The sequence below is a fragment of the Nyctibius grandis genome, chromosome 4, assembly GCF_013368605.1.
Source record: "Nyctibius grandis isolate bNycGra1 chromosome 4, bNycGra1.pri, whole genome shotgun sequence".
Classification (NCBI taxonomy): Eukaryota; Metazoa; Chordata; class Aves; order Nyctibiiformes; family Nyctibiidae; genus Nyctibius; species Nyctibius grandis.
This window is the reverse complement of record NC_090661.1, coordinates 55,810,354-55,833,826: the sequence shown is the minus strand read 5'-3', so window position 1 is coordinate 55,833,826 and position 23,473 is coordinate 55,810,354. Positions and strand designations below refer to the sequence as shown.

The following is a 23,473-nucleotide window of genomic DNA, read 5'->3' as shown; positions in this document are numbered from 1 at the left end:
TTCAGCTGCATGCTAGAAAAAGAATCTACCAGCTTCTCTGTGTGGTTGGTTATTTTTTTGGTTGAAAATGAACTTAGGAGGCAAGGGTGAGCTGGAAGTTCAGATTTCCTCCCCTTACTGTATTAGGAGAAAAAGACGTCGCCCTGGCTGTGCATCCTCTCTATCCCCCCAAGAGCAGAGTGCAGCAGTGCAAGAAGCAGTTTACTGAAAATTTATTTATTTTTAAAGGGGCTTAAGCGTTTTCAAATCACAGAGCCAACTATTCTATTAAAAAGTGGCCTTTCTCAACAAAGTAGGAAGTTTATAGAGTTTGACACGATCTGCTGTAAATCTTCCAGATAGCTTAAGGCTTAACATTTGCTCCATGAGCACTGGATGACGACTGACCTGAGTCAGTCCTGATTTTGACTCCTTATCTTAGTGGGGGTTTACAAAAGAGACCTGCACTTTTCAGGAGCAGCTTTGTCGTTTCTCTGCATAGAGTATAGTGCAATATGGAAGCTGTGCAGCCTGTTTCTTCAGAAATAATCCTGGCAGCCTTTTTGGCCACAGAGAGCAATTCAGGCACAAGCTGTGCTACATTTGTAATTGCTAAGTAGAGTTAGGGGATCACACACTCATGTGCTTTGGGCCAAGGCTGTTGCACACCCAGGGGACTCCAGGCCTCCTCTTGTGCTCCTTTGACAAACTGTGTCCTCGCTCCACCTGTCCCAGAAATTCACTGTACCAGCTTCTTTTACCTTTCCATTCTCCTCAGCGTGCCTCTCTCATTTGGTGCTCCTGTGACCTTCTGTGTGTAAACAGAGAAGAAGGTGCTGCTAAGGAGACAGTACTGAGCCTGGTCAGAAGATAGGATATTCTTGAGTAAGCACACCTTTTGTTTTATGTTTTTCCAATAACACTCTCAGGATTTTGGTTGCTGATGCTCAGACTGAAGCTTCAAACAGGTAGTTTGTTGTGCTCTTGTAATCACCCCAGCAGCATCAAAAAGTCTTTTTCCTGAAACCCTCCTTAAACCAGCTCCATAAAGCCCCCACTTGCCAAGGGCAGCAAAGCCTTCTCCTCACTTTGCAAATGGGAATGTAGAGCCAGGACGTGTGTGGTGATTTGGTCATGGTCTCGAGGCAAGAGGTTGGCAGTGCTGGGAATAAAGATTTGTTCTTCAGCCTGTTTGCTCTGCTTCCTAATCCCTAGATTAAGTAGTGAAGGGTGGTGAACTGCTAGGTAGGGAGACATGTTGAGGCGGTAAATCTGGTAGGCAGTGACCTCCTCAGGGTTTTTTTTTTCCTAGCCACAGATTTTGAGCTGTCCTCACAGAAAGTCTCTGACCATGAACTGTTTTTAAACTCCTTTGCTGAAGATGAAGAAATGCAGTTTGTTGATCTATGAATGCGGAGCACTGGGCCTGCAATTTATTATTTGTCATCTTACCTCTCCAAAATTGTAAAGATCAAAGAAATCTGAATAGGAAACTATTTTATGGTTTTTCTGTTCTTATGGTTTATTTTTTACCTGAAGTGATCCAGAGCTGCCCTCTGTGTCAGTACCTCTTATAGTGCAAGGACCACCTGCCCTCACTGAAAATCGTCCAGGGACTGTCTTGTACAGCCCCGTCACAGTGGTTTCCATTTGCTATCACATAAGATTTGGTTCAGCTGGGAACAGCCATATATTACTCTTATTTTTCCTCTATCTATTTTGCCTACCTGCTGTATAGGAATGTGCGTTCAGTGTTGGGTTTCTTGTGCATCGTTCCTTTTGGGGGTTTGGGTATCCTGGAACTGTTTGACAGGCTGTCTGCAGGCCACCAGTGGTGCACGGGGCCCTGGGTAGAGGAGCACTGCTCAACATCTCTTACTAAAGCAAGTCCCAAGCATAATGATTTCTGCCAATTCTCACTGCCAGAAAACTTTTTTTCCCCAGACAGTATTTAGTCTGCGTCTTCCGCATCTTCACATCCCATTGCCCCTGTCACTATTGTTGAACTTCATCCGGAATAATCCCCTCCTTGGCACCAACACCCTGGTTTGAGTACTCTTTTACTTCTCTCTTGTTGGTTAGCTATGTTACTCATCCTGTAAACTGGCCTTCATCAGTCATGTTTCCCACTTTCATAATAATGTTGTTGCTCCATGGGAATGGAGCAGTGCTCTGACAAAGCTCACCCCAGACGTGCCAGAGCTGACTGCCCCAATGCTGTATGGAGGGAGGCGATTGCTGCCTGTCACCCATGACCTATTAGTGCCAGCTTCCCTGCTGTCCTCAGAGGTCCCCCACTTCCCCTGTGCTTGCAGCGAGCGTGATCCCAGCCATGATCTCCATTCAAAGGTGATGGAGGGATAAAGTGTAGGTAGCAGTGGAAGAACAGAGAGAATAATTTAAGGAAAATATAGAAAGCAGATACCATGAAGTTTGTGCCAAGGCACACAATAAAAATTAGAACAAAGATGGGGGAGGAACACAGTGACAGCATTTTGACTTTTAAATTTAATTATGATGTGTTGTTTCTAACAACAAAAATGCTACAGATACTTTTGGTACTTGCCTGAAGTGAGAGCTGAACCCTCTTCTGATCTGAAGAGTCTTTCCTTGTTGCTGTTAAGTTGGCAGTTCTGGACTTGACATGGTCTCCACCTGGACTCCTGGCTGTATTTCAAAGGAGGTCTCTGAGAGACTACCAGGCACTTGGAAAAAGAAAGAAATACCACTCTCTAAGTGTGCCCTATAAAAATGTACAGTCTCTTGTATCACAGCAGTTCTTTGACTTATGGAGAGATTTTTCCTGCTAATATCTTCGGTTCAGTAAAGGCTGCATGAAGATAGGGTTAATAATGATGGTTAATCGTGTGATTCAATGTCTGTACCCAAAGGGAGGGAGGAAGTGCCTGAGTTTTAGTTTCAGATCCGAAGTGGAAAGCATGGAAATTGGGAACTAAGGGGACTTTTGTGTAGCCAAGGATGGAAGATGAGGCAGAGTCTTTTCCAAACCTGCTGTTTGGAAGAAGTCTTTTCCAGTCAGTGCCATCCCAGTGCACAGCTCAGAGCTGAGTATCGATGGTGGAAGAGAAGCAGCATCGGCCCCTCGCGCAGGTTCTGGGTTGTTTCAGCTCTGTGTCCTGACACACATACAGTCACTTCTGGTAGCAGTGCACAGCTAATGCCAGTCTGTGGGAGGCATGCCGTAGCCATGGCCTCATACTTTCTTAGTCCTCAGACTGCTGTTATAGAAGTACTTCATCCTCACTAGGACTCTCTGATGCAAATGAGAATGTTGCTTGGTTTTAGACTGGAGGATTAGGCTGTAGTGTCAATACAAAGGGTCAGCGGTGGGGCCAGACTCATGTCACCAGTTCTCACCTCTGGACTGTTATGTGTATTTGTTTGTATATTTATTGTTGTCCTTTTTGGCAATGGTTTCCCATGGTGACTGGTCGCTACAGGTTTGTGAAGAAGCGGTGCCAGTGGCCAAGGGTCCAGCACCTGACCACAACTCAGTAAGATCCCCCTAAAGCAGCTTACCTTGGCAGGAGGAGAGGGGAGGGTTCAATGTGCCTCTGGGTGTTCGTTTGCACGTTGTGGATTGTATGGTGTCGTTCCATGCCGATGTAAAACAGCATTGAGACTGACCCTCAGCCATTGAATTAGGTCTGTCCTGGACCTCGGTGCAGAGGAGGTGTGCTAAGACTGCTGTCACTCTGATAGCAGGAGCTTGGTGATGAGAGAAAGCTTCAGCATGTGTTTGCCACCCTGGGAAGGAGGAGAGGATCATCACTGGCAGGTGAAGGACTTTTTTTAAAACCTACAGCTACCTTCAGAATTGCAGTGTGTGCAATTAAACTCAGAGCAGCAGCTTTCTAGCTGTAGGCCGTACTGAAATCTTGTGTTGAGCGAGGGTTTGTTTGTCTTCAGGTCTGGCTCTGAATTAATGGTCTGTTTTAGAGGCTTCAGTGGGCTAGGATTGCGTTCTTGGTGGAGAAAATGCCACTGTTGTGCAAAGTCAGCAGAAGCACTTTGAGATGCTAAGAGTCCTCTCTGCTAATTTTTGTTGATCTTTTCTAAGTACAAAGTCAAAGAAACTACTGTTTGCCCCTTCCTTCATCTCCCCGTGCAAGTGTCATGTAGTCTGCAGGAACGCCGAATCCTCCCTGTCTCCTGTTCCTGTTTGCATGGGAGAGAAACGGAGGGAAGTGAGATGGAACCACACGTCCCTCTGCATCTGCACTCTGAAGGCAGAGTTATTTGTGAGCCTTAAGCATATGGGTGGGAGAGCTGCCAAGCCAAAGTTGTTCCCAAGTATCTGTAAACTAAATCTGATTCCTTAAATTCATCCAACTAAGGAACTTTCGCTCTGGCAAAGGCTTGTAAATATTACAGTACCTGTCACTTTTGGATGCCGCTTTCTGTTTTCATAGCAGCAAATGGAAAGCTTTGAAGTCTGGGATGTTTTGTTTAGCTTTGTAGCGGTTGACCTCAAAGCATCAGTCTTTCTGCTCCTTTTAGGATGTATGAAAATAGTCTTTTCTTTTCACAGAAAACTTCTTGTAGCAGCAGTATTGCTAATGGCCAGTGTTCTCAGATGTTCTCAGAGCAGTGAAGCATGTATTGAGATATGTATAACAAAATATAGAGAGTTTTGCCTCTCTGTTATTTTCAGTGATTCAGTTTTCTGTATGAGGGAACAGGCATAAACATGTACTTGTAATGAAGTGAAAACCATTAATCTAAACAATGCTTTAAAAATGGTTTCTGGATGCGTGGCACTCTCAGAGTATATAGTTATTTTTGCTGGGGTTTTAGCTTACATGTACTTTTTCAGTTTCTGCACCATCTGCACAGCATAGCCTCCACCTGTTTGGATTCACTGTGCTTGCTGGGATAGGTGTGGATGGTAATGACAGTCACGTTTTGCTTGTTTTCAAGACAAGTTGCTGGTTGATATAAACCCGTGACTTGAGTTTGCCAGATACAGTTGCTCCATCATTTGTGCTGGTCTCCAGTTGCTTCTTGGAGGAAGGTGTCACGCTGTTTCTCTTGAAATAAGTCTTAGAAGTGAGTTTTGGCAGACCCGTTCTGAATTGCAGTTCAGTACTGCACAGCTAACTTGAGTTATAACTCATTTGTGACTCCAAAGTTAACCTGGCCATAGCTAAAACTCCATAGAGGCAGTACTTTTAAGACTGTGCTCACTGAGGAGTTAAGTTGGATAGTTGCTCTTACTTGGGTGGTTCTTGCTTTGACTTTGTCAATGTGCACACAGCTTTTGTCTCAAAGTCTTTGGGCCTGCTGACCCATCCCAGAGCCATGGCTGAAGCTAGAGTTCTCTTTGCACTTGAAATTGCAACCCAGCCCTCTTGAGGGATGGAAATTTATGCTTAAGTACTTTTGAGTCCTGCAGTGTTTTCACCCTTTCCTGCTGCATTCCTGGAGGAATCAAAGTTCTCCTACAGTGAACAGGACCTGAACCCTAGAGCCATTCAACCTACTGAATCACTAAGAGGGCTGGGTTTTGACTCCAGCTTTCCCACAACCCCATGTGAACAAACACAACATCATCAGAAATACCCTGGAGCAGACCTACTCTGTTAAATTTTACCGTGGTTTCCCATGTTTTTTCTCTTTAACCAAAGTCCACTGAGCAGTCTTGCCAAGGTGTCTCAGTGTCTCAGCGGTGCTGTGACTGGATTTGCCAGACTAAATGAGCACTGCTTTCATGGCAGAGAGGTCCCAGTGGACAGTGGGATGTATCAGATGGCTGACACCTTGGCTGAAGTAAGTCCACAGTGGAACCTGCCACCCGAGGAGCCCGACAGTAACAATGGCTTTATGAGACTGTCTACTCCAGCCACACTTGCTGACCATTCAGGTTTTTATAAAATGCTTTAGAAAATTATGCTTGAAGGCATAATGTTAAAAGCTAAGATCCCAGTTGCTTTTCACCTCACTGGCTAAGTCTTGTGCAGCTACATATTCCTAAGAAGGTCATTGTTTTTGCTGCGTAACTGTGAAAATATAGGCTTTGTATTTGCATTTAGATTATCTGAAAATTGAGCCTTTCATCTTCTGAAATGTTTCCAGAAACCCAAATTCAGGCCTGGCTGATAATCTGTCCAGTGCTTCAATATCAACTGTTAAAGCTGACTGCCGAGAAGCAGTTAGTATGGAGAGAGGTGGTAATGATGCAGCTGAGAAGCTAAACCCCTTATCTCCATTTGAGTCTTTTGTCTTGCAGATGAGAGGATCTGTTCACCACCTTTTATGGAGCTGACAAGTGCCTGTGGAGAAGATACCTTGCAGCTTATAGAGAAGAATGGACTGGCATTCCCATTCAGTACGTACATGCGCTTTTCCTTGGTGCTTCTAGTAGGTTCTGAGTATTGCACATGCACCCCCCAAGACATAGCCAACACTGTAGGAGTGTGAGTTTCATTGCCAAAGTGCCAGGGATGTTAAAACGTTCCTGAAACAAATGCTCTGAAGCAGTCTGCTTGGAATGTGGAACAAAACCCATCCCTATCAGCTTTTACTTTGCCTTTTATTGATGTTCCTTACTTTAAACACCTCGCTACAGTAAACAGCCTTTCCTGGGAAATGCTAATAGTTCTAACAAAGTTAGCCTCTTGCCCTGAACTTGTGCAAGAAGTTTCTCCTGCCAGCTGCGTTCATTATTTTTCTTGAGAAAATCACTTCCTTGCTGGCTTCCCCCTTTTTCCACCCATCCCTCCCTTTCCCTGGTCCAGGCTACAAATATGATCTTAGAGGGTAGAACAAAGAGTGTAAAAATTACCATATATAGCAGGCTGCAAAGGCCCACAGCCTCAAACAGCTGCTATGAACTGTTTGTGCTTTGTAGCAAGTTTTGTTGGGGAACTTGTGCTTTAATTCATTCCTTTATTTGATTCCTTGCAGTGTAAAGTGAGCAGAATTTGTTAGTCGGTGTTTGTTCCCTTGGTGTTTGCCTCATTGGTAAAGTTAAGAGCTAAAGTAATGTGGAAAGCATGTTTTTCCCTTCCTGCCATTGCTCTCCCAAATGAGGCAGACAATCTACTTCAGGCAATCTACTGAAGCTAGATTGTGAAGCAGTAATTTAAAGCCCAATGAATGGCTTTAACCCCCCTTCCTCACCTATGCACATTGTCTTCTCGATACAGGTAGTGAGCAGCATAGCCCATATATTCAGAAGGCCTGAATCAACCCCTCTAAATGATTATGAAATTAAAAAAAAAAATTGACAATCAATATAACATGGTATTGTGGGAGTGCTTTTGTGCTTTTTCTGTCTCCTCTCTCTCTCTTTTTTTATTTTTTTTTAAAAAAAAAACCACTCCTGCTTTCCGGAGCATGTGTCTGTGAGACATCGTATACCACTTTCAAAATTTCAAGTTATCTGCTTTTCATAGCTGCTTGTCCTCTTGCCTGGCAATTTGACTCTTCCAGCAACCCCCAAATAAGTCTTGTCCTATCCATCCCCTCACTGCTTGCAAGTTTTCATCTCCTCTGCTTAACATATAAACAATATGAGCTGTAGTTATCGTGTGGGTCCCAGGGTCTTCAGCTCTTCTCTGGTTTCATAATAGTAGGAGCATGTTGTTTCTTTCCTCTTATTGGTTTTAGGATGGAGATGAGAACCAGGATATACAGAGCAGATAAGGAATATGAAGGAGAAAGAAGAACTGCTGGACTCTTTCTACATTTTTTGTCCCCTTCTGTGGTTGCCTGTGAAAAATATGTTGTATCTTAGTTTGGTTCAGCCCATTTGGTTTCCTCCTCTTTCCCAAGAACAGGGAGGAAAAGAAGTTGGTTTCCACTGTGTTCCAGTTCCCTCGTTTTCAGGACAGTGTGTTTTGTGGTACCTGTAAAGTAGCTCCAGCCTTGGGCACAATCACATACTTGTGAAGATGCCCTCTGAGTAGGCAGGATGGCCATGCCAGTACTGGTACTAACTTCTTAGCTGATGCTTTGCACCTCTGTCCAGTCCTAATAATGACCTCTGCTTGGACCTTAGTTACAAGGAGGAGTTGAGAGAGTAGGGCTTGGAGCAAGCCAAGCTTTGCAGTAATTGAGGGCACTGCTCAAGCAGAGACTGTCGCTGGTGTCTGGTACAGTCAGTGCCTTGGTCTGGTGAACTCCAGTGTTTGCACGTGTGGGTGGGAACGATTTATAAGGGTTTTGTGTGTCCTGTTTCAATGGTGCATTGTTTTTTCTTTTTTATTTACCCAGTTTGTAAAACCAGAGTGGCCCATGGAACCAACTCTCATGAGGTGAGTTAAAAAACTTTAGCAGTGTTATCCACCCACTTCAGTCCCTCCATGGTGGTTTGGCTGGTGCTTTCTGATACTGTAGTAGGCAGAATGAGAGCTATGCCCAAACGACTTCCCTTCCCCCACCTCTCCCTTGTGTTTAATTACACCATTGTTTTTTCAGATTTATCTGAAATGAAGTTAAATATGACTTTAACTTCTTGACGTGGAAGTTTTTTCTAGAGTTTATAGTTTCTATCATCTAGTTGCCTCTAGCAGTTTGTGGTCTCCAGTCAACTCTGTCTGAAAGGAATCTCCTTCAGCTTCACCTTTGGTGGGAGGTCACACTAAGTGACGTTTCCACCCCACTATGTTTCTCTTCCAGCATGTATGTGATGCAGGTGAGAAATGGTTTTGTGCTGCAGATGAAGCAGAAGTATGAGTGAATGCCAGCTGGTTCCTCTCCTTGAGGGGAAGGGAATAGCAAATAGAGACAGTTTCTAGGCCTGTTCAGTTGTGATAACACAACTAGAGCTGGGGAAAGAACAGGGCTGGGAGAACTATCTGCCTTCCCTCCTTCCCGTAAGGCAATTGCAGTTAAAATGGTTGTGTATTCCTGGAAGGAGTGCATTCCCTATGAGCCTAGCTTCCTCTAAATTTAGGCGAGTCGAGTCCTGCTTTAGTTCTTTCCATTTGTGCTTCCTGCCTTCCTGCTTACCGCAGCTCAGTTTTGAGAATCCAGCCCTCGCTGCTGGCACTTGTAACGCCTGGCTTCCTTTGTTAACAACGTGGTTGTCGGTCCAGGTTTCCCAGCTGGTCCTGAAATGTGCAGTATGTTGCAGCAGCATCTCTGAGAGGTGAAGGCCCTGAAGTAAAATATAAATCTAGATGAGCAGAATGCCTACAGCTGAAATCTTGAGTGACCAACACTTCCTTTTAGAAGTGCAGCTAGATTTTTCACGTAGGCTTTAGCTTAGAACATTTTACAAGCATGACAGACAGTCCTGTCAGTTTGCTGGAGCAGCTGCTATAAATTTTTGCTGTCATTCCTGAGAACACTTGGGGACTGGGTTGTGAATTAATTTAAGACTCCAGCTTCCCTGCTGATTTTTCTGCAGAAGATTCCTCTGCAACTGCAGCCTGAAATGCATGAACCTTTCAGTGCTTGTCCAGTCAGGCTTGGACTTCATTTCACTGGTGAATCTTTCTTTGCTCTTTTTTCATACAGTGCAGACATAACTCAGCCTCCTGCCAGAATTCCGTTTTCTGAGCAAAAATTAGACTAAAATGCAGTTGTAGGCTGCACTATATCACAGGAACTTATGACTAGAGCCCAGGAGGACCTCTGGAAAAAAGCCTGAAGTCTTGCATGGTACTTTACATTGTTAATAGTAGTAGTCACTTTTGGAGTTGCTGAGTTCTCAGGAGTGATCCAAAAGTGTATTTATGATCAGACAGGAACTGTCTTGTAATTGCTATTTGATGGTCAATAATGGCAAGGGAAGCGTAGAATAAATACTCTGCTTACAGTACAGTCTGTCTAAAAGATGGAGCACAGGTCTAGAAGCAAGAAATTGTTGCCTGTTTTATTAATGACTCCTTCTTTGGCTTTTGGTAAGCCGCTTCATTTTCTGTAGAGATATTTCCGCTGCAGAGCTGACACTGAAACCAGAACACAGCCCAACCAGAAACCTGCTTTTCTTCATAAGATGGCTACTCAGAAAGTTCAACTACTGGCTAACAGGGACAGCCAAAGGTGCAGGCTTGAGTTTGGGTTTGGTGACAGCAAAGGCTGTTAGACTCCTCATTTTGGTGTGAAAACATGAGCTAGTTAAGCCAAGGTGCTGTTAGTTAGTCTTCTTGTGGTGTCCCGCTGTTCTACATGGCCTCTGCACTAGAAATCATGTTGGCCAGCTCAGCACTTCAACCCCACTTTGCCAGCACCATTTGTTAGACTTGAACAGAGATGATGCCTGTAGGTTGTCCTTCCCAGCCGCCAGCAGGTCAACATAGCTCATCTCTGTTAAAGCTGCCATGAGACATCACTGAAACCTGTAAGCTGAAGAGATGTGTCCAGAATGACTTTTTTTCTGTGTTGAGCAGACAGGAATGAAAAGGCAGAGAATCACTGTGGTTTTTGAGACTGAATTCCTTAAGGACATTGTCAGTAAAAATTCTTGGTGCCAAACGTTTTGTTTTGCCTTCAAAAGAGCTCTACATTTATGATGAGGAATGCTATTTGGAAATTATGATATGAAGTGTTGTTCCCATGTTACTGCCAGACGCAGCAGGTCTGTGCTAGATGACAAAGAGCAAGTGCACCCTGCGAGCAAATTCTTGGAGCTGTACTCATGCATGCTAAAAACCATGAGACATCACAGTGAGCCAGCATAACACAACACGATGGGAGTTATATGGGTTGTGTGCTAGTCCATGGGGCTGTTGGCACAGAGCTTTGCAGAAGCCTGCAAAGCCTGTGGTTTCCAGTAGCCTGGGTCCATTCGGTGCTGAGCAGATAAACTCTCTGGGTTTCCACACTTCTAAAATATGATGATAAGTACCTGCTCATTTTATGAAGGAGTGGCTTGTGGGGATTAATTAACTAATATTTGAAGAGAACACTATAGGAACAGCATAATTCTTGCCAGTGTGATGTTGTAGGTACTGTAATGCCAACAGTCTCCGCGTGAGGAGGAAGAGAGCAGTGTTTCTTGCCACGGGTGAGAGACAAATGAGGTATGATGCTGGTGTTGCTGTGAATCATCTTGATGGACGATTCAGCTGGTTAGAGTGGGTTTCTTGCACAGGTTGTTTCCACTCACAAATTCACTCTGTGCTGTCAGATAGATAGCATCTGGTATGATAGAGACAGAGTTAGAATATCAGCTGCAAGTAGGTATTGAATGCACGCATTGACTTGAAATCGGAAAATGTTAATGTACTGAGTCATTGTGCATGCGTGCAGATGGTTATGTGATCTAATGTAGTCTGCCAGATAAGGAGGAATAAGAGCAAAAGTGTGCTCAGACTTTTAACTATGAATATGTAATCACTACATCATTTACCATAGCTGTGTTTTTGAACAACAAAACCTATTATATTTACTATTATTATTACAGGAGCAAACTAAGGTGTTAGCAAAAATTCAGTCTGGAAATACAGCGACCATCAAATGAGCAGCTGATCAAATATAATATATGAGAGAGAGCACAAAGTGGTGAAGTTTCTTTATAAAATCCTTCCAGTGACTCTGACTTCACTAAGATACATCCAATCTCAGAAAGCATGAAAACTGACAGGAACCATATGGAAAAAACGAGCAAGCAGTATCACTTATGTGTACCATGCTGAGGCAGGGAGCTCCAGTTTTATTCTGTGTATCACTGTGGAGTCACTGTGGGACCCACAGGAATTCTCTTAGCCTCTCTGAACTGTCTTGCATCCCGAGTGAAACTCTAGGCCCAGACAGGCCAGTAAGAAAATATTAACAGGAATAAGAAAAAACTTGTGTTTCAGAGCTTAGGAACTTTTCTGGCAGATATTGTGCATCCTGCACTGATGGAGGTGGGCGGCAGGCTCAAGACTTGGATGGTTAGCTGTTGTCTTCAAGGCTCTTCAGAGGGGGAAGGTGCTCTAACCAAAGCATCCCTACCTGTGGGAGGGAGTTTTGCCCAGAGAAAGGAAGATAAAACATATGTCAGGTTCTCCGGCCTTGGACAGTCCTCACTCATATTTACCTGACTACCAACATGCCCTTCTGCCACTGTGGAGAACAAGGCCCAGCATCTTACAGCTGGAGTAATGAAGAGAGGTCAATATTCAGATAACTGGAGCATAGCTTTTTCAGGTCTTTGATAAAGTGATTTATCACCTGTGCCAGAATGGTGCTTGCTGACGGTTCTGCGTAGGAGCCATGGCAGCATCCATACTCCAACAACAAACCTGCAAAATGGGGCACCGCAGTTATGATAATTATATATGCATGTAAGCATATGGTAATGGAGGGATCAATGGAAAGAGCAGCGTAGCATGTTCTGAATATATGCTGGCTCGTCAAAGTACTTCTCTGCACCTACCAGCATCTCTTACGTGCTGTTTAAGGCAGCTGTTGTTCATCATTCAAGCCCTATAAATGCCTTCCTTTTTGGCATATTTGTTCCAGCCCCTTCAAGAGGACTATCCATTTGGAGTAATGGGGTGAAACCAAGCCAAGAAAATCATTAGGCCAGCAATTGCTAGCAGTGAGAACTACTAGAGTCTGAAAAAGGTTCTCTCATGATGTGGGTGAAACCCTGGTGCTTAGGCCATTGCAACTGGACTGAACCAAACCATATATAGTTAGTACATAGAGCTGTTCCTCTGTTGTTCTTGTGATACACACTTGTATTCAGTACCAGCTTGGTGTTGGTCAAACGTTTTACCCTTTTGTTGTACCTGCAGTTGCAGTAGCTTCCCAACTAAAAGCTGTAAATGAAATGGCAAAGACCTGAGGAGAAAATGTTGACTGAAAATGAAAGCTGCGCTGCCAGTAGTGTTTGGAGAGTTGTGTGTCAGTGAATGAAACGTAATGAAATAGGACTAGCCACTGAGAAGGAATTCACACGTGGTCAATATATATTCAACAGTAGATGTTCCCCCTCACTGCTAGTCAGGTGGTAGGTAAGCATGAAATTGTTGAAAGACTCGTGCACAACTGTGTGTACTTGTTTCCAGATGGCGATCATCTTCAACCAGGAGGGCCTGAAAGCTGTCCGCCCCCCTTGCGTCATTCAGAGCTTCATCAATCACAATGCTGTGCTGTATAAAGTCTTCGTGGTTGGGGAATCCTACACAGTGGTGAAAAGACCATCTTTAAAGAACTTCTCTGCGGGAATCTCAGGTATGTTGTGCCTATTTAAAAGGAAATGTCAGTTTCCCGAGCCTTGGCAGCAAACAACTCAAAAGAAAAATATCTTTGAAAAGGCTGCTGAAGTGAAGGCAGCTGGTTCTTACATACCGTGTTTCCTCTACTGTATTATTTTAATAGGAAGGGAGATAACTCATCTGCTCTGGAATACATACAAATGACATTTGTATAGTAAATATTTATGCAATGGTAATCTGAGTCTTACCTGCTGGAAACAGTGTTTTATGTCATGTGGAAAAGGGGAGAGGGAGGGAAATTCTCTAATTCACAGTAAGTTCATGTGTCATTTGTTCCGGAGTTTGTTTATAAATGTGCTTTGGAGAGAATTTCCTGGATTCCATCATTTCAGAACTTCCTCTCCCTGTTTTTACCTTGGTTATGTATGTGTGTTTAAATTAAAGATCACTTGTGTTCTCCCCTAAATGAGCCTCTCTGTTCATGTGAGGCCCAGTGTTGTAAACCTTGGTGGGAACTGTCCTTTGGTTTGTAGGTACCAGCTGTGTTGGAGGGCTGGAGGAATGGATTTGTCAGTGAGGACAGTGATTTGTCAGTGAGGACAGTAATCCTCCTGTATGTCACTAGACAGCAGCACTCGAAGGTTTTTCATTAAAGATGACTAAAATTTCCTTTTTGGAAGAAAAGCTGGTTTCCTAAGAACTGCATTCCATGGGCCTTCAGAAGCAAGAAGGAATTAGCAGGGCATGGACGGGAGCACGATCTGCCTGCAACTGGACAAATCCAGGAGGTGGGGATGGGAGGGGAGAAGGTATCAAACTAAAGGAGATGAATTAACAAGCGCCAGTTTCTTGTCACTTTTCTTAGTGGTTTCTGCTGGTCTTAGTACGTCCCTGTGTGCTCACCATTGCTTTCTGCACACAAATATGTATTTTGTTAGTATATGTGTAGTAGGATCCAGGTAAAAGTCCTTGTCTGTAGGTATGTATGCCTGTTTTTACATTTAGGTCTGCTCCATGTCCTGATCAAATTAAGTAGGCCAGATTCTGTGTTCATATAAACGATTAGGACAGTTGGTCTGTACTTTCGTTGGAAAATAACATTTTAAGGCATCTTTCTAAAAATGTCTTACCTAATGTCTCATCCATTGGTGTAAGACTTGAAACTTGTCTGGAAGCCCACATAAAAATAAGTTTTGTGGGCAGACTGGGATAAGTGTCTGACTTTTTTACCCTCATCAGGAGGGTTTAAGGGGGCTGTGCTACAGGCACCTGACTAGGCAGATCTGAGGATTAAGCAGATGTGATGGCTGTGAGGCACTCCAGGAGCTGACTGAAAGTACAGGGCCTTTCTAAACGGGAGGGAAAGCAAGAAGAGTATATACTGGTGTCAGACAGTGGAGCGGATTTGGGTTTGCTTTTCACAGCTCTCCCACCTTTGTTGTATGTGGCCCTGTGGCTGCTCTTAAATGTCCACTCAGAGAGACTGGCATAGCAGAAATACTCTATTGCTAGTGCCACCTGCAAGCTGAGATGTTGGTCCGTGTGTTCCCATGTGGGTTGTCTGTATGATGCCATCAGTCTGCTGTGGTGGGAATCCCAAGGAAAGACTTGTGGTCATGGATTTCTCCCTGCCAGTAGAACCTCCAGCACAGAGGGGGCGGGGCAGGAGGTGCTGGTACAGATCTCCCCATGGTTTCCACTGCGGTATGTTAGTGGCTTCTGTCACCTCAGGGTGTCTCCTGCATTCCTGTTGTGCCTCCAAAGGGAGGGTGGGTCCTGACCATGAAACTACTGCTTTCCTCCATGGTGGCAGTGCCCTCCCCAGGTTCACAGGGATCTCGGTGTGCCCTGGGTGCTGTCCATCTACCGCCTGCAGTGAACGCAGCTTCTCCTTTCTGTCCCGGCGGAGGGGGCGATCAGGGCTGGCTTCCCGGGGCTGCAGTGCCACCTGCTGTTCCTTGCACTCATCCTTTGGAAATTAAAGTCTGGTACAAAGTTATTTACAACCTGCTTTTAATTCCAGACAGAGAATCAATATTTTTCAACAGCCACAATGTTTCAAAGCCAGAATCCTCATCTGTCTTAACAGCAGTAAGTACACTTGGTCTTTTTTCCTCTAGCGCGGCTGGAAAACTATCTTAGTCCTTTCTTATCGAAGCGTTAGTAGCTAGTGACTCTCCTTCACAAGTTGTCTGCTTCTGTGTTGCAGGCTGAGGTCTGTTTGGTACAGCGAACCAGCATGACTGTGTCCCCCTCTGGTTTTCCTTACCGAGCTCCGGTGAGGAAGCACTGATGCAGCAGGCCTGTGCCGCTTGCCAGGCCTAAACTCCCCAGAGCTAATCTAGGCAAAGGGAAGAAGGAGGTTCTGAATGCAAATACCTGGCCTTTTCCTGTCCAGGGGGCTTAATAAGCACAAATCATCCTTCTAGGACTCAGTTCTGTGAGGAAAGACAAACAGTGAAAATTCAAGCAGAGAAATGGCGTTGGGCAGGGCCACAGAGGGCCAGTAGCTGTCTGTGGTGTGAGCACACGCAAGCTGTGACCACGGGACCGTTTCTGGGTGTCTTCTGAGTCCAGCAGTGCCAGAACGCTGCACAGTTTCATGCTTGCATTACCAGTCCTTTTAATAAGCTTCGCACGTATGAAAACTGAGAAGTTCTCAGGCACTCAGCTGCTGTGAAAGTCACTTTACAGGACTGGGTCCTTTCAATCTCTGAGTCTCCAGATTCTTTTCTGTTTCACAAGCTCTATTGGGGAGTAGTTTCATAATCAGCAATGATTAAATTTGTGTGCAACACTGATGGGCATGCTAAATATTAAAGCTGTAATTGTGCTAGTCATAAATCCCTTTATGGCTAAATTTACTTTCAAACTTACGGAGAGTTTATGCTCCTGTGGTTTACCTGCCATCTCTCTCATACACATACGTACTCCAGACACACTTCTGTAGGCATAACAGCATACTTCTGCTGCATAACCTGTTGTTTAAAAAGTGAAAAAAATGACATCTTCCAGTCATAAATAACTTGAGGTTTTCATCCTAACAAATGTTTGTAGAATAAGTTATACTTGAAAACCCATGTAAAAGATATCCCCTTTGAACTAGCCTCTGCCCTGAAGGTACCAACTGAGTTGTGTTGTATGGCTCAAATGAAACTAACAGCAGGAATCTGGCTTATCAGTCCTTTAACATAGGCCTTAATCTACATTGAAATAGCAGAATGATATCCAGAATATTTGCAGCACAGGGTTAAACACACCAGCTGTATTTGTTTTCTTAAGGTGTAGATCTAGTACTTAAAATAGTGAGTCTGATTCTCCATTCATTCATATACTGCTATGTCTCCCGAGGAGCTGCACCCGTATGAAGAGGAAGAACTAGGTGCTTTAGAGCAGGTGAACTTCCAATATACATAGGATTCTGAATTATGAAAGCGGTTTCTCTTTGGTGTCTTTCTCTGTTTCATGCCACCGGTTCTCTGCAATTAGATTTGGTGGATATGCACCTGGAAACCTCTGAAAATTTAATCTTTCCGCTAAAAAGACTGTTTCATAGTCCGTTAGTAATGTGTCTTTTTCCACTATAGCTGGATAAAATCGAAGGAGTATTTGAGCGGCCAAATGACGACGTCATCCGGGAAATCTCTAAGGCGCTGCGACAAGCTCTGGGAGTTTCCCTCTTTGGAATTGATATCATCATTAACAATCAGACTGGGCAGCATGCGGTCATTGATATAAATGCATTCCCAGGTGAGAAAGGCCTTTCCACTCATGCTTTGTGAAAACTGTGCAGTGCGTGCTTAGTGTGAAGTTTTACTGCTGGTGTCTCGCGTCATTGCTTCCCAGGTGGGGGACGGGAGAGCAGCAGCCATATTGTTCTGAGATCAGATACTGTTTAATCTGGGAAGCACAGAACCCTAACCTAGATATGGAATATGCTACTGCAATGTTAGCTCTTAGGAGATATGGTCAAATTTTAATGTCCAGCTGTAATATGGCTGCCATGCCCTTCCCTGTAAAGGGAAGCCTAGGAACTGAAGCATGGGACTGTGTGCTGGAACCTGGCCTTTCTGGGCGTGTCCCTCATTCTGAATATGAAAAGAAGAATAATAAATTATATTTTAGGAGAGCCTTTTAAGATTTCTTTTTTTCCAGACTCTGTGCCATTAAAAGTGTTGAGGGGGTGGAAGCAGCAAACTGTTCCCTGGAAAATCTCTTCCTGTGCAAATTTATTCCCCATGAAAAGACATTTTGTGCACAAAAGCAACACCACCAGGAATCTGAAGAGGTATTAAAATTGTAGCTGCACAGAAGTTGCTGTAAAGGGTTAAATATCCTTGCAGGTTCTAGTAAGTGGATCCTGAAGTAAAACAACAGAATAGAGCACATGAAAATGATTAAATTTGTCCTCCACTTTTTTTAGTGCAACATATGTCTTGGAAACAACTAAACAAGCTCTTTGACCACTGGAATTGTTAAAAGGAGTTGTGTGTGTATAACGGGAGGCAGTAGTGGTCTGTCACCCATGCTAAATACAGTAGCCTAACACAGGAAAAGAAGACATCATCTCATTTGGTGCTGTTTTGCATGGGGTTTTTCTCATTACCTGAACAGTGATGTTTGTTTCCAGAGACATGCACAGGCTGTTAGAGTTTGTTTAACCTGTCATCAAAGACTGAGTTTTCAATATGGCTGAGGTATCTTTACATCTAGAGATCTTGCCCTGAGCTCCCATTCTTCTTAATCTTTCAGTCCAGGTCCTCAGTCCCACTACTGCCCTGTAGTGCCTTACCTGTCTGTCTCCACAGTGACTGGCTTCCTTTTAAAACTCCAACCCTGCTAGTCTCAGGTCACTTTGCAGCTTGGTTCTACCATATGGTATTGATGCAATATGCAGACCTATGAAAACTGTCTTCTGCCAAGGGCAGTGAAACAACCTAAATTGGGTGTCAGATGGAGCCAAATCAGCTTTATGAATAGGATTATATTTCAGATGCTGGGTCTTGAAGTCAGTGATGCAGTATGTTCTTTAGCAATCCTGCATCCTGCATTTTGGTTTGGTGTTTTGGGGTTTTTCTTTCTTCAGGTATTGTTTTGGATTTGGTACTTTGCACAGACTGAAATTCCCCTTTTCTTGAAATGTTGAAAAGTCCAGATTGGGGAATAACTAGTGACAAACTTAACTATTTAAAGAGGAGCAATGTCTTCTTGTTGTGATAGAAGTTTGCAGAACTGCCTTCAGCCTCGTGCTCTGCTGTACTTCTACCCTAAGGCAGTTGTTTTTGATATTCAGCCCAAGTCCTGTGTTTCAGTCTGTGCAGTAATTGGTCTTTGAAGAGACATTGAATTAATAGAGTACTTTAGTCCTTGCAAGAGACTTGAGAGCATGGGGAAGCTTCTTGTGCACAGGTCTACATTGTGTTTCATATTGTGTCTCACAGGATTTTTTTGTGCTCAACATGTGGGTAGTGAAGGTAGCTACTGGCATTATCACGATGGCATAGGTTGAAGACCAGTTGGAGAAAGTCCAGAGGATAGCAGCAGCGACCAGACATATGGAAGAGAGAAGGCTGGAGGTAGACAAAACTGCCTTCAGGTTTGTAAAAGGTAGCAGAACTGAGAGAGGTGAGCTGCTCTCAAGGGCTGCCGAGATCAGAGAAGCAGCAGTGGAGTAAAATACAACAGAAGAAAAGTTACATTTCAACAAAGAATATTCTGTTGCCCAAAAGCATGTTCAGCCCAGGCAGCTGCATTTCCCTCTAGGGGCCAGTATGATTAAAGGCTGAGCAGCTTCAAGGGCTGGCTTTATTGGTGGAGCCGGCACCTTGCTAATGAGAAGTTTAAATTCAGCCCTGCTCCAAAGAGTTACTAGTGGGCTCCATCAGCAGTGGGATCGCACTGTTCCGGTCTCAGTGCAGTCCCAGGAAGGGGCTTTCCTTTCCTTCTCTTCTTCAAGTCATCCTGTCCTGCAAGGGTTGCAGTAGAGCCAAACCTGAGCCAAGTTAGACACTTCAGAAACCTGCTACATTATCTCTTCACCACTGCTTTGGGGAAGGGAGGGGAAGTGGTGCCCTTTAAGGAGCATTCACAGCCTCTTTCATGGAGCTCAAGCTACAGCTTGGGGCCAGGCCTGACCAAAGCCTTGTCCAGCGGCCCAGAGCCTTGGCTTCCTTGTGTGCTGTCTTTTGTGTTTACAAAGCTTGAAGCTCGTTTCAACCTGCCCCTCCATGGATGTCATTCTGAGATTAGTTTAACATCAGAACTGGGAGCAGATATACCTGCAGGAGGATGTCATCTGTTATCTGCTCCATTAGCACCAGCAACTCTTTGAGAAGATTTTAAAGATAAATGTGTAAAAGGCCTATTGTGTCTCCTGTTCTATGGGATACTATGGGACTATATTTAGCTGTGGTTAACAGCTGAGATATTTAACTGTAGGCACAGTCACGTAGCATGTGGGTTTTGTGTTTGTCTGACCTCGGGTAACTGAGAGAAAAGACTCCGCATAGCCTGCTGTCCTGTGGCCATGGCTGAGCTCACCCAGCCCCAGCAGCAGCTTGTGTGCACATTCTGCAGCCTCTCACCAGTACAGGTGAATTGCCGGTTCTGTGTGCATATATGTGACAGCTGGAAGCATCAGATCTGGACATGCATTTTGTGTGTGTATAAAAATGGTTTCGGTGGGCGGTGCTAGGATAGTACTTGCTGGAGCACGATTCATGCAACTTGTGCTTTGTTTGAAGCATGCAAAAATTACATCCTCCCACTTATTCCGTGTGTGACATGAACCCCAAATTCATGGCCAGTAGTTTCTAAAGGTGTAATTTAATCTGCCCTTCTTGATTTCCTGATCACCACAGCACAATGATGTCCTACAATTGCCTTTTTTGAGAGGTCTGCAGCAGCAGCCAGTGAACAGAGCAAGGCAACATCCACAGAGTTTGCAGCCTTCCCCAGGCATCCTGTGGCTCAAGATTTGAGCCATCCTAGTTCTCTTCCTCCCTCCTTTGTATTTCTTTTTTACAAGTGTGTGAAGTTTCTTCTGAGTGACCAGGCAGAATTATTTGGGCCTTCCACGCAGTGTGCAGGGGGGCTTGCACAGAGGAAGCCTGCCTTTATACGTACAGCTTCCTTACACCGTAACATCTGCTAACTTCAGAACTGAATAATTGGCCATCTTATTCCCATTAAATATTTAAAGCAACTTCTTTGTGAGTTTTCCAGGTGCCCTCAAACAAGGCTGGTTTGTTTTCAGTGAGCAGACATGAAACACTCTAGGGTACTATGGATCTCCTCACTGAATATTAAAGCTGTTACTATGGAGATGGCTTATTCCCAGGGTGTTTGAAGCACTCTGAGTAGATTTGAAGGCTAATCCCATGGCTCTTACATAAGCAAGAAAGTGTAACAAGCACCTCTGTCAAAGAGGTGGAGATCTTGTTCTGGCTCCCATGACCAGCCGTAAGAGTCCTAGTTCCCCCCTGCCGACTGACGGATTATCGTGTGGGGTGCTGGGAAAGTTGACGTTTTGAAATGGCCAGTTTGTTTCATGAATCTTTTAAGGGCCTTTGAGAAAGGAAAACTGGGCCTGTTGTCTCACATTGCTAGTGTTCTGTGTGACCTGTTAAGTATCTAGGAGAACTGTGACTGAGTGCAGTAAAATCCAAAGCAATGTAGCAGCCTAAATCAGAGTTAATTGGTTAACGTATGGGTTATAAATACACCAATCACCACGTTTATCTGAGGGTGAAATTATCCTCTTACCTTAACATTTTTCAGGAAGTTGGGTTTTTTTGGTGAAGGAAGTTGGTCTTTACAGGAGAATGGAGATTAAAATTGAATTATTTATGGATCTGAGGGACTCTTCTGCCCTGTGATCACATCACTAAAAGTGTTTTAAAATGTGCATTTATTTATGGTCTCTGGTTCTGCTCGTGTGCTGCTGTGTGAATGTGTGCTATTCACATGGGACTTTTAAACTGTTATTTATTGCTTCAGTCTCCTGTATTAATACCAGGTCACCTTCAGAATACTTTTATAGAATTTTAAAACAATCAGCCTAGCCCATTAAATGCACTGAATGTCATATGTCCCCTCTGAACACTAAATCAAATTGATAACAATTTTAGGTAATGCAGTAGCAGTTAAGATCCATTTCAAGACATTGTACCAATATGTTGCATGTCGGGTTCAATTTTAAAATGAACGCAGTGATAAAACTGTGTTTAAAATAGCGCCAGAGGCTCTGTACACTTACTGCCACCCTTTGTGTCACCGAAAATACCGTGTCTCCTGGTATTTGAGCAGCTGTTTTAACCAGGAAGCTTGTTGTTAAACTCCACATTGTAAATTGTCTGGAATCGATTAACAGAACACGCAGAAAGGTGGTTTCAGTACTGAAATAAAAGATTGATGTTTCTACCAAATACTGTATCATTGATACACGTTTACTGTTCCTCGAGTGTTTTTTGAGACACTGCTCATAGCGGGGAACATGTTTTAAGTGCCAATTTAGGTTAGATTAGACAAGCGTCACATGGCTTCTTACACAGTGGGAAGCTGCCTTTTCTGTAGGGTGTAAAGCCAGCCCTGCTGTCCTCTGAGGTTTCCCTCGCGGAGGGTATTGCTGGGCAAATTCTAGAGACGGTCCAGACCCTCCCCTCAAGGAAACTGTGTTAGAGCCACTTTCCATACTAAACCTGGAAACAGGATGGAAAAGGTCAATGTTGTACCACAGAGTTTGTAACCTAGGGAAAAACCTGGACTTGGCAACAAGTAATAGAATACACCTAAAATTATTTGTACACATCTACTTGGGAGGAAAAAGAAACAAAAAATCTGAAAGGTGACAGTTTTTCTCGTTGAACAAAAGCATTTCTGTAGCAATGGTCTCTGCTCCTCTTTATGCTAATCTGCTCGTGCAGTCAGCTCAAAATTATGTCATGGAAAAGAAACCTTTTTATTATGACTTGGAGGGCAAGGACAGCCCAAGAAATAAACTGATAGAAGAAGCCTTTCAAAGAACTTATGAAAATGACTTAATTGCCTTTTTTTCTCTCCTTCATTTTTTCCTCTTTTCAGGTTACGAGGGTGTTTCCGAATTTTTCACAGATCTCCTGAACCACATAGCTGCTGTCCTGCAGGGTCAGGCACCTGAGGTGACCCAGCTAAACCACAGCAAGCTCCTGGCAGAGCAGACGAGCGGGCTCATGGACGAGCGGATATGCTGCACTAGCACAGGCTGTCTCAGCGTCATGGGAAAAGACTCCTCCTGGATTGTGGAAAGCGAGACCAACAGCTCAGTAAAACTGCAACACCAGAGACTAGGCTGCAACTCGGCAGTGTCCCCCAGCTTCCAGCAGCACTGCGTCGCTACATTGGCAACAAAAGCTTCTTCTCAATAACTTGCCTATGCCATGGACTGAGAAAAAGCCACAGGGATACAAATTGTGGTCCCAGAACCAGATCAGGCTGTAAGAATACAATCACGAAAAATGAAAAAAAAAAACCAACAGAAAACACAATACAAAAAAGCAAGATAAAAAAAACCTTCCATTTGATTTAACCTGATTTGCTGATGAAATGGACTGAAAGGTGGAGGGCAAGAAAGTGATTCAGACCCATTTTGTCAGATTCCAGTTGCAAATCTATAGTGAGTTTACACACACGTGGGTTTTAACACTAGTCCTTTCATTGTGGGAGGGTTGCTCTTTCATTTCTATTGTTCTTTGTAATCACTGATGACCAGCATTTTAAAATCGGACCTCATGGTATCAAGAAGATAATAATGTTGAAATGCAGTGTCTGAATGTAACAGTGCTAGCGATTTTTGCCTAAAATATTCCCTGTTCGTCTTTTCCAGGTAGGCCATTGCAAAAGAAAGTTTAAGACAACTTCAGTATCACTAAACCAAATCTCTTGAAACATTGGCCAGTCCAGATGTTGACAGGTAGCTTGCTGTGAAGCCATGGCACTTTGAGTGGGACAGAGCAGACTGGTTGTTCAGGGTGCAGAACTGAGGTGACCATCCCAGTTCCAGCTTTGCAGTTCTTCCCCCAGGCCTCATTGCTTCAGTCAAAAGCAGCTTCTAGCCAAGCTTGCCAACAGCAACACATGTTTGATCCAGACAGGGTGCCCATAGTTAGGCTGAGTGATTTAGTAGATGAAATATCATCCTTTCAATCGTTTGCTAGTGGTGAAATCCTAGAAGAGTTGATGGAAGCAGCTCATCTCTTAGCACAGAATTTAGTTCTCCCTCCGTTGCACTTGTGAGGACTCTGGGACAGCTCTGCAAAAAGGCTGGCAAGCAGACGCACGCATTTTCCTTGGAGCAGTACACCTGATCTGCAGATCCTAAGGTTGCTGCCTTCCAC

At 44.0% G+C, this 23,473-nt stretch overlaps 1 protein-coding gene across 1 annotated transcript in view; it reads left to right on the top strand.

Annotated features, from left to right (window-relative positions):
• Positions 1 to 22,613, top strand: part of ITPK1 (inositol-tetrakisphosphate 1-kinase) — a 147,728-nt gene extending 125,115 nt beyond the window's left edge. The window contains exons 6-11 of the mRNA XM_068399256.1: positions 6,230 to 6,328; positions 8,218 to 8,258; positions 12,951 to 13,116; positions 15,124 to 15,191; positions 16,688 to 16,850; positions 22,182 to 22,613. Coding sequence (XP_068255357.1) covers positions 6,230 to 6,328; positions 8,218 to 8,258; positions 12,951 to 13,116; positions 15,124 to 15,191; positions 16,688 to 16,850; positions 22,182 to 22,504 — 860 coding nt within the window. The 3' untranslated portion in view covers positions 22,505 to 22,613. The remainder of the gene's footprint in view (positions 1 to 6,229; positions 6,329 to 8,217; positions 8,259 to 12,950; positions 13,117 to 15,123; positions 15,192 to 16,687; positions 16,851 to 22,181) is intronic.
• The last annotated feature ends 860 nt before the right edge of the window (positions 22,614 to 23,473 follow it).